Raw genomic sequence first — 18,245 nt, forward strand, 5'->3', positions numbered from 1 at the left:
AATACTGAAATTTATTTATTTATTTATTTATTTATTTGTGTGCTTTTCCAGGCCCACACTCGCAGCATATGGAAGCTCCCAGGCTAGGGGTCCAATCGGAGCTACAGCTGCTGGCCTGCGCCGCAGTCCCAGGCAGTCGGGATCCAAGTCTAGTCTGTGACCTACACCACAGCTCACAGCAACACAGGAACCTTGACCCACTGAGCGAGGCCAGGGATCGAACCCGAAACCTCATGGTTCCTAGTCAGATTTGTTTCTACTGTGCCGGGATGGGAACTCCAAGAGCAGTACTGAAATTTAAAAGAAAATGGAGCAAAGCATTTAAATTCTAAGAGAAGTTTAAACTACACTCAGGAAAACAGTGGTGGGGGGGGGGCAAGGGGAGAGGATGGGGTTAGTAGAATAAAGCTAGATGTGGACGTAAAGAACTCAGATATGTTACCCCTTATCCATCCTTTTCTAGGAAGTTATTTCAAGACGTACTCCATAAAAAAAGGGAACAAGTCAAGGAGAAAGACATGGGACACGGAAAATAAAGGATTCTATATGGGAGAGCATTAAAAGCAGTCCTATAATGACACTCATCCTGAGACTACTACTCCATCTGGAAGGTTCTAGAAAAGAGAGAACTCAACTGCTTGTCTCATATAATGAAAAAAAATTTTTTTGTCTTTTTTTTAGGGCCGTACCCTTGGCATATGGAGGTTCCCAGGTTAGGGGTCAAATCAGAGCTGCAGCTGCCGGCCTACACCACAGCCACAGCAACGCAGGATCCTTAACCCACTGAATGAGGGCAGGGATCCAACCTGAGTTCTCATGGATGCTAGTCAGATTAGTTTCCACTGAGCCATAACAGGAATTCCCCAATTTTTTTTTTTTTTTTTTAGGGCCACACTCATGGCATATGGAGGTTCCCAGGCTAGGGGTCCAATCCAAGCTATAGCCACCAGCCTACACTGGGGCCACAGCAATTCGGGATCCGAGCTGTGTCTGTGACCTACACCGAAGCTCATGGCAATGTGGGATCCTTAACCCACTGAACGAGGCCAGGGATTGAACCGGAGTCCTCATGGATGCTAGTCAGGTTCGTTAACTGCTGAGCCACAATGGGAACTCCCCACCCCAAATTTTTTTAATGAAGACACTAGAGAAGAAAAGAAAGGCACTATGAAACTCTAAGAAATTTTAAGTTACATAAGAAAATTTAATCATTGTCATTTTAAGTTCTTTGATCTATGAAATCTTTTTATGTAATTATTCTTTTAAAAAAGGTTTTCTGCTTTCAATATCCTGCTTAGAAAGGCTAGCCCAGCTCAACGTTAAATACATGTTTTACCTATATTTTTCTCCAGTGCATTTATTTTTTTTCCTTTAAGTCTTCAAACCCCATGAAACTTATCCTGGAGGACTTGTGGGGTAGCTGTGGGGAACAGCTGTGTCCTGGCACCCGGGTCAGCACATCATCTCCGCAGGCCACTTGGGCAGGACAGGAACGCAGCTGATCTGAGTCCTGGCAGAGCCTTTTGGGAGCCTGCTGGAACGTGGGAACATGGGAGGCTTGCAAGGAGCTGCTGCAAGGTTATTCCTCACCAGCTTCTCTCTGTGTCCCGCAGGGGCTGTCAGAGACAGCTTCCCGGGGCCAGTTCTGATGAGGTTTGAGGCTTTCTGTCTCACCTCCCTTAGGGCACAGCTGGAAGCTGTGAAACAGAGCTGCAGCTGACCCTGGCTTCTCTGTACCAGGGTGTCCCATCTTAGCGTTGCTGTCACCTGGTCCCTTTTGTTTCAGGGTCCTTGCCACAGGGAGCTGGCACTTTTGGTTACTTCTTTCTGCTGACAAAGAAAGGACTGAATGAGCCAAATCTAAAAGGGGCCTCTTTCTCTACTGGCTGAATTTACCAGTCTCCCTCTGGCTTTGTGCTTGACATTAGCAATTTATTTTCTACCTGATGGTTGGTAAGCTTCCCTGACACCATTTACTGAACAGTTCATGCTTCCCCCCTTGATTTCTTAAAACTGAAGTATAGCTGATTTACAATGTTGTATTAAAGCAAAATGATTCAGTTATACGTATATGTATATACCTATATTCTTTCTTCTACTCTTTTTTTTTTTTTTTTTTTTTTTGTCTTTTTAGGGCCACACCTGCGGCATATGGAGGTTCCCAGACTAGGGGTCTAATCGGAGCTGTAGCCACCAGCTTACACCAGAGTCACAGCAACTCGGGATCCGAGCCGCGTCTGCAACCTACACCACAGCTCATGGCCATGCCGGATCCTTAACCCACTGAGCAAGGCCAGGGATCGAACCCGCAACCTCATGGTTCCTCGTGGGATTCGTTAACCACTGAGCCACGACGGGAGCTCCTCTTTTTGCACTCTTTTCCACTATAGTTTATTACAAGATACTGAATATAGATCCCTGTGTAATACAATAGGTGCTAGTTTTTTTTATCTATTTTACATCTGTTTTATCTGTTAAGCCTAATTTATCCCTCCCCTCCCCTTTCCCCTTTGGTAACCGTATGATTTTCTATGTCTGTGAGTCTGATTCTGTTTTGTGAATAAATCCATTTGTATCATTTTTTTAGATTCCACATGTAAGTGATAGCATGTATCTGTCTTTCTCCGTCTGACTTACCTCACTTACTATGATAATCTCTAGGTCCATCCTTATAACTGCAAATGCCCCCCCTGGTTTTCTTGTTTCTTTTTTTTTGCAAATTTTCTTATCTACAGAATTATTTTACAGACTTGAATTTGTGTCTAGACTCTTTATTATGTTCCATCCCCCCCGCCCCCATCTCTCTATTCTATTGCCAGCACCATGCTCATTTTTACATATTTCTAATCCATTTTTCAGTTGGTGGGGAAAATCCCTCTCATTATTGCTCCTTACCAGATTTTTTTTCTCCTGGATGTTCTTACAAATTTATTTTAACAGAAAATTGTAAAGCGATTTGGTTAAAACATCCATTTTTAAACATCCCCACCTCCTAAAATTTCATAATTTCTTGGATGGAGATCTGGTGTCTTTACACTATTAAGTCTTCCCATCCCAGGAATACCCAGGAATAGGTATTTCCCTGCATTTATTGTCTTTTTTAAGGCCCCGCAGTGGAATATTAGCGTTTTCTCCACAGGGAACTTGCCCCTTTCTCGTTAAGTTTATGACTATGCGTTTGACATGTTCTATGGCTGTCTTGAATGGGATCATTTTCCATCTCATTTCCTAATTGTTGAAGGCTTTAGACAGGGAAGTGGCAAGGGGGAAGTTCTTCCTGCAGTGACGGGGGTGGGAGTGGGGGGCGGGGTGGCCTGGCAGGAGGCAGGGGGCAGAAACAGAGGGTCCATGGGGCCTCTGCCCCCAGGGATGTGCCCCGGTGCTCTGTGAGCTTTGCCGCTTCTGTTATCCCAGTTTTCTCCTCATCGGCAGCTTTTCCTTCCCTCGTGGCTTTCAGGTAAACACTTCAAGAGGGCGACTCAAGGCCCCATGTTCATCTAACCCCGACTCGGGAAATAGGCCTCTGAGGCCAAGAGTTGGCCTTTCAAGGAGGTGAGAGTATTGAGGAAACTTGAGGACAGCATCAGAACCTTCCCTCTGAAAGAGTCGGAAGGTTTTCGAAGCCCTCACTCCGCCTTCCTCCTTTCTCAGACTCTGGCACAGAGATGGCTGCTTCCAGGAAGCGGCTTCCACTTAGTGTGAGGCCCTTGGGAGGCATTTCTTGGCCTGTTTCTCCAAAGAGAGGCGGTTTGAAAATACAGTTAGATTGAAAAGATCACCCTGCAGAGGGACTCTGGCAGACGCCTCTCCTGGGAGTGTGAACTTGACTGGTTTTTTCCTTTTCTTCTTTCCTTCCTGAAATACCTCTGAGAACTAGGCCAGGCGAGAACAGGACGTGTTAAAAAAGGAAATACGCCTAAAAGAGCTTCCATCCGGAAAAGACGTAGGGAGGGGGCTCTGTGGGCGTGTGGTTTAGAGAAGGTATGAAAGCTGCATTCCAGCCACTCCAGCACAGGCACCGAGGCACCGCACACTTACTGGAATGCGACTCTCAGGCCAGTCCTGTTTCTTCTGTGCTCCTCGGACCTTGAGAGGTCGGAGGGGCCAATGTCCCAGGCCTCAGAAGCTCCAGCTGAATTCCTCTCCCTTCCACTGGCTCCCCCCTGCCCTCCCACCCCTGGCACTGGTTCAAACAAATTCGTCCCATTTCTAAGATGGTATCTCAAAGGACAAGCCCCGCCCTGCTCTCCCCAGTGGACACACCAGTTTCCACAACTCAGCAGGAAACTGGGCCGGCAGGGCATGCTCCAGGCAGGACTCCCAGGCCTCTGGTGTCTAGGTCCCTGCTTTTCCCAGACCTGCACTGGGGGCAGAGGGCAGTCCTTGTGATATGCCCATCGTGGTGCTAGATCCTGGGGCAAGAGGCAGGCACTACCCCTGAGATGGGAGTTACAGCTGTAAAGTCTCAGTGTTTAGGTTTTGTCTGGGCTTCACATCTGGGTCCCTTTGGCTTCAAAGCCTTGGCTCTTGGCCCTCAGCATGGGCCTGAGAAGGGATTAGACAGTTTTCTCAGTCACACCTATGCAAGGTGTTTTGCAAGGAGGATGTTGGGCCTTTTTGCTAGGAAACTTGTTACTGGCTTTATAAATCTGAAAGCTGAACTGTAGCATTTATTTGTGTCCTGGATCTATGACCAGTTATATACAATGTTGTTTCACACTGGAAAATATTAGGAAAAGGGATAAAGAAATCATTGAAATTAACTTTACTCTGATTCTTCCTGACCCTATCAGGCTCAAATATGGAATCTGAAGTTAAGTGGATCTTGGAGTAAGGGCATGCCCAAATATGATCCCTTTTTTATATGTCTTTCAGATGCTAAAAAGTTTATATGATTAAGTGCTGCTATTTCTTTTCCTCAAGATTTTACCCATCATCTCAATGACTAGTTTTGGAAATAGAAATAGTGCTTTCACTTTGGTAAGCAAACCTTCATATATATTATTATTATTATTATTGTATTTTTGCCTTTTCTAGGGCTGCTCCCATGGCTTATGGAGGTTCCCAGGCTAGGGGTCTAATCGGAGCTGTAGCCACCGGCCTACGCCAGAGCCACAGCAACACGGGATCCGAACCACATCTGCAACCTACACCACAGCTCACGGCAACGCCGGATCCTTAACCCACTGAGCAAGGCCAGGGATCAAACCCGCAGCCTCATGATTCCTAGTCGGATTCGTTAACCACTGCATCACGAAGGGAAGTCCAATTTTTTTTTTGTTTGTTTGTTTGGACTGCAACTGCAAAATATGGAAGATCCTGGGCTAGGGGTTGAATCAGAGCTGCAGCCGCCAGTCTACACCACAGCCAAAGCCACCGCCTGATCTCAGCCACATCTTCAAACTACACTGCAGCTTGTGGCCATGCCGGATCCTTAACCCACAGAATGAGGCCAGAGATTGAACCTGAATCCTCATGGATTCAAGTCTGGTTCTTATCCTGCTGAGCCACAATGGGAACTCCAAATTTTCCTATAGTTTTAAGGCACTCACACATGTCCCACTTTTATTAATGCTGCTTGAATTTCATTTCCTCAACTTTGAATAACCCAGTATTTCCTTCCTACGTTAAGTGTTGCTATGAAGAAAATTGGAAACAAATGTAGGAGTTCCCTTTGTGGCTCAGTGGGTTATGAAGAAAATTGGAAACAAATGTAGGAGTTCCCTTTGTGGCTCAGTGGGTTAAGAACCCAACTAGGATCCATGAGGATGCGGGTTCAATCCCTGGCCTTGCTCAGTGGGTTAAGGATCCAGTGTTGCCGTGAGCCGTGGCGTAGATCACAGACATGGCTCAGATCCCTCATTGCTGTGGCTGTGGCTGTGGCTGGCAGCTGTAGCTTCGATTTGATCCCTTGGGAACCTCCATATGCTGAGGATATGGCCCTAAAAAATAAAAAACAAACAGAAATGTAAAGGTACTTTATACACTGTAAAGTTCGAGATTAAAATGTTTCAATAATATTAAAGGCTTTAAGAAAACAGTAGCCAAGGTATTCAAAACTATGTGTAACCAGTTGAGTTGGAAAAAAAAAAAAATGCAGGGTGTGAACTTGGTCAAGACCTGGGCAACATTTCAAGCCCAACTCCTGACCCAGGTTACATACCCGTGCCCAAGCTTCTACTAGGGATTCTAAAGAAAGGGGTTGATATAAATAGCCAGTGAAACATGTTCTTTTCGCCTTAAAAGTTTTGTCTTTAACCTTACTAAGCTCGACATCCTTCACAGCTGAGGAATTCCATGAACAGGTCTCTATCTGCAGAAGGCTCCAATGCTGGCCTCAAATTTTCTATCCAAGTGACATCCTTGAAATCACAGCCCCAGTTTACAAAAACGTCATTTCCTAGCTGTTTAGAGACACCCACTTCCTGCATATATATCCTCCAAGATAACAAACAAACAAACAAACAAAATCCTATTTCCAAAGGTTTTATTTCATGTATTGTTTCAAGTTAAACTCTCTTAGGCTTTGCAGCGAATGAGTGCCAGTATGCAACTCTATGTCATTTAAGAGAAACATGCCAGGGGAGTATCTAGAACACAGGTGATCGGCACAAGCTTCCTTGGCATGCTTAAGGAGCTCCTGGGCTGAGAGACAAGAAAGGAGCATCTGCAGAAGTGAGAGGTACCCACGCTCCCTCAGACACACACACTCGGGGTACTTCCTGCTTGACCACACTCCTCCATAGCAACATGTTGGTCCAACTTGGAATCCCTTTAATCTTTCACCACACTCTTCAAGACACAGAAAAGAAACCATGAATTAACTGACTTTAAATCAAAGTTAGAAAAATGAGGAGGAAAGGTTAATTCGCAAAGAAATGCAATACACAAAAGAAAATACACAACGTTTTATAAGCTGCATACATTTCAACAAAAAGTTGGGACACAGATTTGGCTATTTAGATTATTAAAAATATTTATTACAAGCAGATTCCCTTTCCCATATTCAAAATAAATGACATGACTGGAAATATTCAGAGATGAAAACTGGGTGAAACCAATTCCCAAGTCTTCACTGAATAAAGAATCGTTAAAGGGAAAGACATTTTGGAACTTAAAATTAGGGAAGCCTATACACAATTTAGATTGGGAGGCAGGGGGAGAAAAACAAACCTACCGAAATAAAGTCAGATGGTTTACATTTTACAGCCTTTAATTAAGCACATAAAACTGTACTATTTAATATATTTCTCCATGAACTTTTTGTGAAATTCAGATCGTAGCGTATCATTTACAAATCTCTTGTCTTTCTTCTGATCATCTACACCTTTTGCACAGTTCTTGAAAACAACGTCATCATCCCACCTGAAGGAGAAAGAAAATAGAACGATCTTATAATGCTCGTATCAGAGACAAGAAGAACATCGTGTGAACTGCAGAGCTCACTCGTCCCACAGAAAGACACCTGATCTGCACATCACTTGATGCAGCAACTACACCCAAGAGTAAAGAAATCTGTACTAAGATCTTAGCTGGCTTTTTTCTAACAGGAGGAGTAATTCCTAGTCAGAAAACACACAACATTCTTCTTATTTCTCTAGTATAAGAAATTTTGAGTTAAAAAGCAGAAGTTATATAAATATTTAATGTTTTCAGGTCTAAAAGAGGCAGCGCCAGATATTACCCTGACTAGTATGGCTCTAGATGATAACTGGCCAATTTACTGTCGTCTCACCTTATGTGGTTTTAAGGATTTTATAAATACTCTTTTATCAGTTAACGTTGAGTAACCACCACTCACTGTAGCATTTACAACTTAGGACAACACAAGAAGAAACTACTGGGGTATAACAATTAAAGCTCATATTATTGGCCCACATCTAAATTAACCACAAAGAAAGAGCAGCTGAAGAGCTTATGATAGGACTCCGGTTAGAATCTCCTGGTTGGATTTCATAATGCGTATGTTTAAAAAAACCCACCCATGGACAGACTATAAAATACATGCTTTATAGAAAATAAAGACTACGATTTTAAAACATAATCTAGTATATGAAACACAAACCTATATAAGTAATATATAAACTCTCACAAACACATATCAAATGAAAGCCTATATAATGTGTATGTCTGCGTGTGGGTGTGTGCATGCCAGAAGAAACCACACGTGGAAAACAAGCAAAGAATGTGGGCATCTTCAAAAACTGGGTTTGAAGTCATCACTGGTGCAGTGGAGAGAAATGAGAAAAGCTGGGCAGAGCTAGGTCAAACGTGATGTGCATAGTAAGACGTTTCAATCTCCCAACAGCTCTATCCGCAACCAAACAAGGCACAACAACCATATTGTGTAATACGAGTATCATCAATGTAGTTTTTTGCTCTATCCACTCTCCCCTCAGCTCACTCCCAAAAGGCTTTCCCCCCTTCTCAACACCAAATCGCTCTTCCTCGGCGCTAACTCCCATGGCCACCCCGAAGTACTCACTTTGCTTGCCCTCATCACTAGCTGACCTAGATAATCACTCCCCTCTTCTGGAAACACTTAGTGAGGCTCCAAGACACTTACCAACGTCTTTTGGTTCATTTCTTCCTCACTGGCTGCTCCTTCTCAGCCTAGTTTTTTTCATTCATAAGTCACTGAATCAATTATTTATTGAGCACCTGGTACACACCAGGTACTGTTCCAGGTCCTGACAGCTAATCACCTGCCCAACCTTGAAACATCACCCCAGGCTCAGTCCCCCGGCCTCCTCTTAGGCTGTACTCGTTCCCCAAGTGAGCCCATCTAGTCTTTGTGGCTTCAGGAAACGTCTCTAAGTCGACAGCTCCCAAATGCATGACCTGTAGGCCAGGCTAATTTCAGAACTGTGTATCAAGCTACCTACTCAACATTCCCACTCCGACGTGTACACCATTGCAAAGACACCATGTCTTACGCCTGTCCCTTTCCCTCGCCCCTCAGTTTACATTCTCCCCCAAATCTACCCTTTCAACAGCTCAGGTCAAACACCCTGGAGTCTAGTCTCTGATAAAATGTCACCTTCCCAGCAGCAAATCCTCCCTTGACTACGCAGTTGCCATTGTAAGAAGGACTTCTTTTTTTTAACCATGTATGAGTCCGGAAGCCACTGGATGGCTTAGACAAGGAGAAAGTGATCTTTTATTTTAAAAGGACCATGATGCTGCTATGTTAAAAAAAAACTTGGGGGTAGGGATGGAGAGGGTGGTGAGTATGCATACAGACCAGTTAGGGGGACTGCATCACTGCGATGGAGACAGCAGCAGTGGAGGTGGTGAAAATTAATAGATATGGTTTAAATGTTAAGCCGACAGGGTTCCTCCATCATCTTGTATCAAACAACCACCAGCTTCCACCGAGCACTTTCTGTACATTTGTTTTACTTCCCTGCACGTGAAGCTCTATACACAGCACTGACTGCCTGTATTTACCCCCCTTCAGCCTTCTACTTTACGCACGCGCGCGCGCGCACACACACACACACACACACGTGCACATACAGGGAAGAGCTCACCCGCAGGCCTGAGACTGACAGCCTTGGAAGGTTGCCTGCAAGCCTGGCCCTTGGCAGGCATTTGGAAAACTGGATTTCAGGAATCTTCTCACTGTCACGGTGTCTAGACTGTCTGCACAAATAATGTGGTCTATGAACACCTGCTTTCTTCTAGGAGTCTCAATTTTTGTATGTGCTAGGCAGAGGCTGCCTATGTGAGTAGCCACTAAAAACCATAGGTATTGGGTCTCTAATGGGTTTTCCTGGGCAGAAACACCGCATACAGGTTGCTGCCTATTCACTACCAGGGAAAGGGATGTGGTCTGGGCGACCCTTCGTGGGAGGGACAGTACGCGCCTTATCCCGTTACGATCTGGTTCACATGCTGAGTCCTCTGACATCTTCCAGAGAGTCTTTGAATGTAAACAGTGGTCCTGGGGACCCCTGACACACACAACTACAATGGAAGCTTTGCAGGGTCAAGGGCCCAGTGCATTGCTCTGTCTCTAGTACCTAGAACAATCGCTGGTACACAGCTGGTTATTGTAACCATATATGGAAAATAAGTTAATTTTCTTTTATTCTCCTTCCATTATTCCACAATGTGATGGAGAAAATTATCAGTGGAGAGTGGAAATGACAAGCTTTACATAATATAGTTTTCTATAAAATTCATAATTTGTGTGTGTGTATATATATATATCCAACCCAGTACTATCTAGTACCTTCTTTTAACTTTGAAGTTGGACTGAGGCTGGGATGGGCCAGTGAGGTTAAGGAGAGGGTTTCCACTCAGAATGTTTTCCATACGAATCCTTTCTTCTTCAGCCTTCTGTTCTTGTTCCTGTCAACAACAGGGGAAAATTCGTATTTATTTATATTAACTCTCGGGTCAATCCTATTATACAGCTCACATTGTAGGATTTTAAGAGGGAGATAAGATAAACATCAAGGTAGCATTACTTTTTGTTTTTAAGACATACCAGAAAAGTCCCACTTACCAAAATAAAATAATTCAGCATTTTCATTACAAATATTTCATGCTTGCCGTCATATATTCATTAGTCTCTCTCTGACTTTGAAATGTTTAAGTTGCGTATTTAAACCTACTGTCTTTCTTGAAGTACATAGAAAACTACAAAATTGTTTATTCTAAGAGAATACATCAATAAACATTCTAATAATTTAAGAACATAGAAGACATCAAAAAACTCATTTAGTAAAGCAATTATCTCAATTTTAATTATCTTAATTTTATTAAAAATAATTCTATTTTGTCTTTTTTTTTTTTTTTTTTTTTACTATTTCTTTGGGCCGCTCCCACGGCATATGGAGGGTCCCAGGCTAGGGGTCGAATCGGAGCTGTAGCCACTGGCCTATGCCAGAGCCACAGCAACGCGGATCTGAGCCACGTCTGCAACCTACACCACAGCTCACGGCAACGCCGGATTGTTAACCCACTGAGAAAGGGCAGGGACCAAACCCGCAACCTCATGGTTCCTAGTCAGATTCGTTAACCACTGCACCACGACGGGAACTCCAATAATTCTATTTTGAATTACTGACAATGTAAACCTGTATCTCTAGGACTGGTAACAAGTTATTATTAACCAAGATTTATCTCCTAAAGTAAAACAAACCATTATGTAAAAAATTATATTCAGTTAACATGCATTTATACTAATTTTTCTGAGGTTTATCCATTTTATTCTTGATTTATTATTGCTGACTATTTTTATATCTCTCAAGCATCATCAGTTACATGGTTGTCTTTCTTCACTTTTATTTTAGCACTAACCTCTTTAAACTCAAATTATCCTCAGTTTCTTTCTTAGAATTAGAAAATAAAATGGTTAAAGACACTTCATTTTAACGATCAAGTGTGAACAACAGATTTCATTTTTATAAGGCTCAACTACTGGGAGGTGAGAAGATGCAATTTTCAGAGAAATAAATAGGAAAATCCCTTTTGGTCATTTTCAGATCTTAACCAGACAAAAGCAAGGGGCATCTATGATAGATTAAGAACAGATAACTTTCCAAAAACTATATACTTAATAAATTATATTGATGCTAAAAGTAAAAAGACGTACCTCCGAGAAGCTAGAAATATCAGTGCTCAAGCATACAACATATCCAAATTCATAATATAATAACATATGTGAGGGAATAAGGTCCTGCCGATTTTACATTATTTCCTTTAGAGTTACTGGTTGATTGCCACACACAGCAGTGAGGGAAAAAAGGTGCCAACTCTTTCCATATTCAAGTACCAGGTACACTGTTTCCTGACCACAGCCATAAAGGATGGACAGTCTGCCATTTGGTCAAACCCGAACCATCTTGTTTTGTTAATGAAATTTTATTGGAACACAGTCACATTCATTTATTTAGGTACTGCCTACGATTGCTTATACCATAATTAGCAGATGGAAGCTATATGACCTGCAAGCCTGAAATACTTACTATCTGGCCTTTTATAGAAAGTTTCCCAACCCCTGACACAGGTTGACAAGTTTGAGAACATTTTGAAACACCTCAAAAACCAGCCACTAGAAAGCCAGACAGGGAAACAGAGACAAGAAAATTAAAACTGTTATTCAATTCCAAAAAACACCAACTCATCTTTGTACAAAGAAATCAGATGAACTTTGCAAAATTGCCAAGATCCCCTGTCTGAAATGTTTATGCTCCTTAAAGGTCAACCAAACACATTTAAATGACTCTTTGTATATCCACAGCTGTGAAGAAGGCCAGCAGGATTTGGAATAGAGCAACTGCCCTCTTGTGGTGTGCAAGTGATATTAGGAATGGCCTTACAATTCTACAGGAGTTATGCTATCCAAATTTTGATGATTTTAAATATATTTTTTAATATTTTTAAATATATTTTTAAAATTTACATTTTATTTTTTGTAATTTTTTAAATAGAACCATTCTTGGTTCAAACGAAATCTTCCACAGAAGTCCGTAAAAAAGCTGCTCTGTTCTAGTTGAAAGTGGAAGCAGATACATCTACTCGAGTGCCTCACAATTCTGTTAAATTCAGTGTGTTCCAAACAAACTCATCATATTTCTCTCCTCGGAAACATGCCCATCCTTCTGCATTCCTGAATTAGGGTATGGCACCAACACTGACCCAGAAACTGCCACCTCTAATCAGTTACCTTCTCTGGCCAATTCTTCTTCCTTGACAGCTCTATCAGCATCTGTTTACTTCTCTCAAATCCAACTCGTGTCATGCAAGATTCTCCTAACTGAGGATTATTGGAACGGCTTCCTAATCAGTTCTTTCTTCCACTCTCCCCACTGGCAAAGCAATCTTTCTAAAATGCAACTCAACCTTACTGTCTCCTGCTGAAATGGACTAGTTCTGCGAATCATTCCAAACAGAGCTCAAACTCCTTTAGCGCTGCCCTACAAACCGCTGGTGCTCTGACTTGCTCTTGCCATCCAAGTTTTCTCTCATTGTTACTGTGATGGTTTGTTCATCCAAAGTTTAAAGGTACATACCACGGATCTCATTTACTCCTTCTAACTGTCTTTGAGTCAGACATTCTTTCCTTCCATTATGTAAACACAGAGGCTGTGGGGACTCAGAAAAGCTGGGTTAAAGAAAATCCACTGATAGGCGGCCTCAGCAAGGTGCCTGGAAAGAGGCCTGGGGCAGACGAGAAGCAGAGAGATAAAGATGGCCTCTTTATACCTGTGGGCTCTCTGTAGGCCGTGACTGCATCTTCACGATCTTTGATTCTTCTGACACTTAACAGACACTGACCAAATGTCTGTTGAACAAATAAGTGAACGAAGAGCAATGTGATGAGTTTTATTATTAACGGGTCTAAACTATTTAGAATTTCCAATATAAGCGGGAGTCTGAGGATGTCACAGAAATTACCAGATTTATAGACCTCCAGGTGCTATAATATCTAGACATAGCAAGGATGAGTTCCAGTATAAGGTGATACCACTTACATTTAAAAACATTCTACTTTAGCTAATGTGAGAAGATGGAAATATTTAACACGTTGGTTTTACCTTCCTGGCCTGCTCTTCAGCTCGCTCTTTCTTGATTTTTTCCAGCTCTGCAAGAAGAGCTGCGGTATCATCATCATCACTCTCCTCTTCAAAATCTTCATCTTCATCCTCCTCCTAAAAAAGAATGGTGATGGCCCAGGAGATTAGAGACAAAAGAGACGTTATTCTTTTTTTTCCATAAAAATGACACATCAAATCTTTGGAGCAGAATTTCCCTAGTTGGAAAAATAAATGTATGTAAATATGATTAGAAGCAGTAACCAACCAAAAAATAAAATAAAACACCACAAAAAGCTTATGATTGCTTACTAAAACGTCAATACTCTATTTTAGACATTATAACAGTAAATAGTATAATGAAGTACTCTTCAAATTTACATGGTCAAACAAATATTTACACATGAAAACTTTTTTTTTCTTTTCTTTTTTTGCTTTTTTAGGGCTGCACCCATGGCACGTGGAACTTACTAGGCTAGGGGTTGAATCAGAGAGCCATGTCTTCAACCTACACTCCAGCTCATGGCAACTCCGGATCCCCAACCCACCGAGCAAGGCCAGCGATCTAACCAGCATCTTCATGGATGCTGGTCAGATTCCTTTCTGCTATGCCACAATGGGAACTCCCTGAAAATATTTCTAAAACCTGAAAAGGAACACTGTATACTGAGGCACACTATATATTGTGATCCTGGGAATCAAAATAATTTTATATAGCTCAGAATAACTAGGAAGTAAGGATAATCAAAAGTACCAAAAGAGGGTACTAAATTCTCAGAGAAAAAAATTTCAGACGAACAATCATTAAATCTCACTTAAAACTGAGTTCTTTATATTTAATTACTGAGTTAATTTTTAATTCAGTCTGTCTGCTCTAGAATTACTTATATATGCTTAATTAGATGCTACCCTAGAAAAGGCACTCAGATTTTTCCTCTGCATGTAGAAAACTGCAAATTAATTATATGCCCTGAGGACCCACTAAATTTTAATGTTAAAGTACCAAAACTTAGAAACCTTCCAGTTAGATCACATCCCTCCCTAGGCACAGAGCGAGCCATTGAGTGCATGAACATCCGGAAAGGGCATCACTGGTGGCAAGTGTGGAAAGGCCCCCACGTTCACTGTAGGGGATGTTACTGATAAAGAGCCCAGTCTGAGGAGTGCCCTCTGGAGGGGTATAACTAGTCTGATTTCCCCGGTTTAATACAGGGAGCTATTTTTTAGGGAAGCGTATCTTTTAATAGATCTCCTCCTTCACTGGTTCTCCAGGGATTGAATTTAAAGTCTGATTAACCATAAGAGAAGGCTTTTTGTTTTAAAATAAATGCTAAAATTTAGCACTGAAGTCAGGGCTGTAATTGAGCAACAGGAAGTCAAAATAAATACAAATCACTTCTTAAAGCCAGAAGACTAAATACAACAGTATCTAAAAAAAAAAAAAAAGATAAGTAAATCACTACACAAAGATGAGAGGAGGGAGTAAAAACGTACATCTGTTAGAGGGTCATCTGCGTCGAGGTTGGCGGCAGGAATCTGGTCTAACCGAGGCTTCTTTGACACCGAGGAGGAGGTTGTATGTTCTACGGGAAAACAAACATCATTTAGCTTACTGAATCAAATCCTGCATTTCTTATGAAATTTTAGGGGCCTGTGGGCACAAAGAGCTTAAGTCTTAGGCATGAAAGTAAGGATTATAACCACAGTGCCTGGCAAATAAGCCCTTGGCAAATATGTGTTGAATAAATTAATAGAAGTATTGATTTTAATATGGGAACTGTAGCCTTGCTCAGGAAATTCAGAAAATAGTTTGCATTTGCTAGAAATAAAAATGGGAGAATTTTTCTTTTCTTTTCCTTTTTTAGGGCCATGCCTCTGGCATATGCAAGTTCCAGGGCCAGCGGTCCAATTGGAACTACAGCTGCTGGCCTACACCACAGCCACAGCAATGGGAATCTGAGCCAAATAGGGTATCTGAGCCACATCTGTGACCTACACAGGATCCTTAACCTACTCAGCAAGGCTAGGAATGAACCAGCATCCTCATGACACTGGGTTTTGAACCAGCAGAGCCACAATAGTAACTCCATGGAGAATTTCATAGACAGAAACAATGGGGCCTCAAAAAGTCTGGCTGTGAAAATACCTTAATCCGAACTGAAACAATGGCTGCTAAATATTCCCAGATCACCTAGTTCTTTCCATATAGAAACATAAAAAGATGGAACTGGAATCAAATTCATTACCATCTCTAATCTAATCTAATCCAATCTAATCTATCCTAACCTAATCTGATCCAGTCTTTTAAGAAACTTAAAGTTCACACCAATATTTAAAAGCAAGCAAACAAAAACAGTAATCCATTCCAATTACCACGTGAAAGAAAAATTACTGTCAACACAATGTCATGAGAGACGTGTCTAGGGAATAGGGTAGTCTAGGGGTCTAGGGAGTGTTGGTACCTCGAGTCGGCCGATCTCTATTTTTTTCTCTTGCAGCAGCTCTCTCTCTCTCTTCCAACTCTCTCCTGAAGTCACGGTTCCGAACCTCTTCGGGGGCATCCTGAGTGGTCTGTCTAAAGCAGAAACAAACCAGGGCAAAAATACTTTTTAAAAACACACGGCTGTAGTCATAGAAGACAGCTTGTGAAAAGCAACTTTGTCCTGAGTTCCTGAAACCTAAAGTCCCATTAGGGAAACTGGACAAGATCACTATCCTAATCTGAGGGTTACTAATAGGCTCCTGTGATGTCTCTGATATTTCAAGAACCTCAAGCTAAATCACATACTTTCCCATAATAAGGGTGCAGGTTGATTAAAATGTCCTTACTTTTTGTAAGTATGTCAACTCAGGGCTCTGTTACAATAATACTCTTAATCTCATATTGATTAGTGCTGATAGTGCACGTCCCTCTGAGATAATGTATCAGCTATTGCTCCATCTACTTATGGAAATTCCCAGTTAATTGCAATTTCTGCTTAAGGAATATCTTGTAGCATTTTACAATCATAGTGCATGATTTTAGTGTTATAAACACTAATGTATTCTACTCCTATGAAAATAGATTACTAAGTGATAATAACCTAAACACTATTATCTTATGACCATACCATTTAACAGATTTGGTCTTCCTTTGTGAAACAAACAAACAAAAAAAATAAAAGGCTTCATTACCTATATTTTATCTTCGTATGAGAGGGTAGGTCTCTACTTGAATATTGCTTGGAGAGTTGGCTCAAATCACCTTCTCCTTTTCCTCTCCCACCTCTTGCAGGTTCAAAAGTTGGCCTAGCTGCCGTCGTCATTTTTTATGCTTTGAAGAAAACCAGTGCCAAGTTACTTTCAACATAACAAACTATCATTTTATAAAGTATTAATCAATATCCATCCTTGGGAAAAAATTCCCCTTATTCCCCAAAACTTATTTAAAATGATCTCAAAAGTTCTCATGAAAACAAACAGTGAAGCTCAGGGTGTAGCGGGAATATGCAGATATTTAGTACAAAAAGTTCTGTCATGAAGATCTGAGACTGTGTTCCTGTTCTCCTTCTGGCTCTGTGGCCTTGGACAAGCCAACTAGCTTAAGTTTCCGTCATCTGTAAAATGGGGACTATTCCTCATGGGATTATCATGAAATTAAGAGACTTGACATGTCAAAGCCCTTGCAAAAATACAGTACTGCCGTGTCTCAGTTTTTAAAAAAAATCTCAACTCAACCTTACTCCACCAGACTCCTTAAGGTTCCCATTTTATCTAAACCTCACACTGCAGAAAAGAGGCTAGCAGCTACAAAAACAGAGAAGATATCTAAAAAAACAAATCATTGACAGATACTGAAGGTCCTGAAGAAGTGTGCTCAACTTCGACGACAGTTACATTGGCAAAGCTCCCCAACAATCTTTTGTTGTTTCAATTTTATCCTACAGCAGCCAATATAATATAAATCATAACTTTTGCAAGTTACAATTTAAGGGATGCTCAAAACACAGGAACCCACCCCCACGGGACTCTGGTAACTACAAATCAGGGACTCCTTCCTTATGTTACTTCTGCTTTTAAGCAACTAAAAAACACTGCACAGCCGATGTGGCTACTAAAACCTCCCTCAAGCGTCGGAAAAGCAAGTGTCTGGGGCAGCTGGCATACTTCTCTAGATTTTCAAAAAAGGGAGAGGAATATATCCAGTGGGGGTGAAACTGGGTTCCAGGCCGCTGGGGGCGCCGCCGCCTCCCACACACCATCGTTATTTACACTCTGGGTTCTGGGGAGTTCACCTTCGGGTTGTCATCGGAAAGCCCGGCGATTCTTCACCCGTGCCAGATTTGGCGAGGGGCTGGGGGCGCCCAGACCCGCTTAACGCAGCCTGTAGAGCTACCTTCACGCTACGCTCTCCGCGGCCGGCCCGGGACTGGCCGTCCCCAGTCCAACAGGCGCTGGGCTCCGCAACCCGCTGCCGCTCCGGAAAACTCCTCTGCCTGCAGTCGGTTCTCCGCGTCCGCCCCCAACTGTCCTCCCCCCACCACCACCCCCCAGTCTGCTTTCCCCCAGCAGCTCACGTTGGCCGAGGTCCGAACGCACCAGCCTCCGGAGATCATTCAGAAACCACTTAGATTCTCGGCTCCCAGAAACCCCTGCGCCCAGGGCCAAAGCCCAAGACCCGGAAGCAAACCCTAACCTCTTCAGGGGCGGAGGCAGGGA

General features: G+C 42.3%; 1 protein-coding gene across 7 annotated transcripts; it reads right to left on the minus strand.

Moving 5' to 3' along the window:
* Positions 1 to 6,470: 6,470 nt before the first annotated feature.
* On the minus strand, positions 6,471 to 18,185 carry CWC15 (CWC15 spliceosome associated protein homolog). Of its 7 annotated transcripts, none has more exons than XM_003129753.5 (7): positions 18,126 to 18,185; positions 16,722 to 16,860; positions 16,010 to 16,122; positions 15,042 to 15,130; positions 13,551 to 13,664; positions 10,238 to 10,356; positions 6,471 to 7,365 (listed from the first exon to the last, which is right to left on the minus strand). In XM_003129753.5, the coding sequence occupies exons 2-7, from the start codon at positions 16,850 to 16,852 to the stop codon at positions 7,236 to 7,238; spliced, it is 696 nt and encodes a 231-aa protein (XP_003129801.1). In that variant the 5' UTR covers positions 16,853 to 16,860; positions 18,126 to 18,185; the 3' UTR covers positions 6,471 to 7,235. The 7 variants fall into 7 exon arrangements, 4 of the variants coding, with proteins under 4 accessions (XP_003129801.1, XP_005667301.1, XP_084831920.1 ...); XM_005667244.4 differs by having other exon boundaries at positions 18,104 to 18,185; XM_084975794.1 differs by having other exon boundaries at positions 17,923 to 18,185.
* Between the last annotated feature and the right edge of the window lie 60 nt (positions 18,186 to 18,245).

The sequence above is a fragment of the Sus scrofa genome, chromosome 9, assembly GCF_054392235.1.
Source record: "Sus scrofa isolate SSC_HxYL_T2T_F1_AM1 chromosome 9, Sscrofa_HxYL_maternal_Yorkshire_Landrace_v2.0, whole genome shotgun sequence".
Taxonomy (NCBI): Eukaryota; Metazoa; Chordata; class Mammalia; order Artiodactyla; family Suidae; genus Sus; species Sus scrofa.

What these genes read in the sequence shown, in the direction of transcription:
- CWC15 (XM_003129753.5), bottom strand. Translation starts at nt 16,852, where the DNA reads ATGACGACGGCAGCTAGGCCAACTTTTGAACCTGCAAGAGGTGGGAGA. An exon ending in TAGAGATCGGCCGACTCGAG is followed by an intron (nt 15,131 to 16,009) that starts GTACCAACACTC and finishes GTTTTCCCGTAG; the next exon opens with AACATACAACCTCCTCCTCG. An exon ending in AACTTCAAAGTTAAAAGAAG is followed by an intron (nt 7,366 to 10,237) that starts GTACTAGATAGT and finishes TTTCTCCTTCAG; the next exon opens with GTGGGATGATGACGTTGTTT.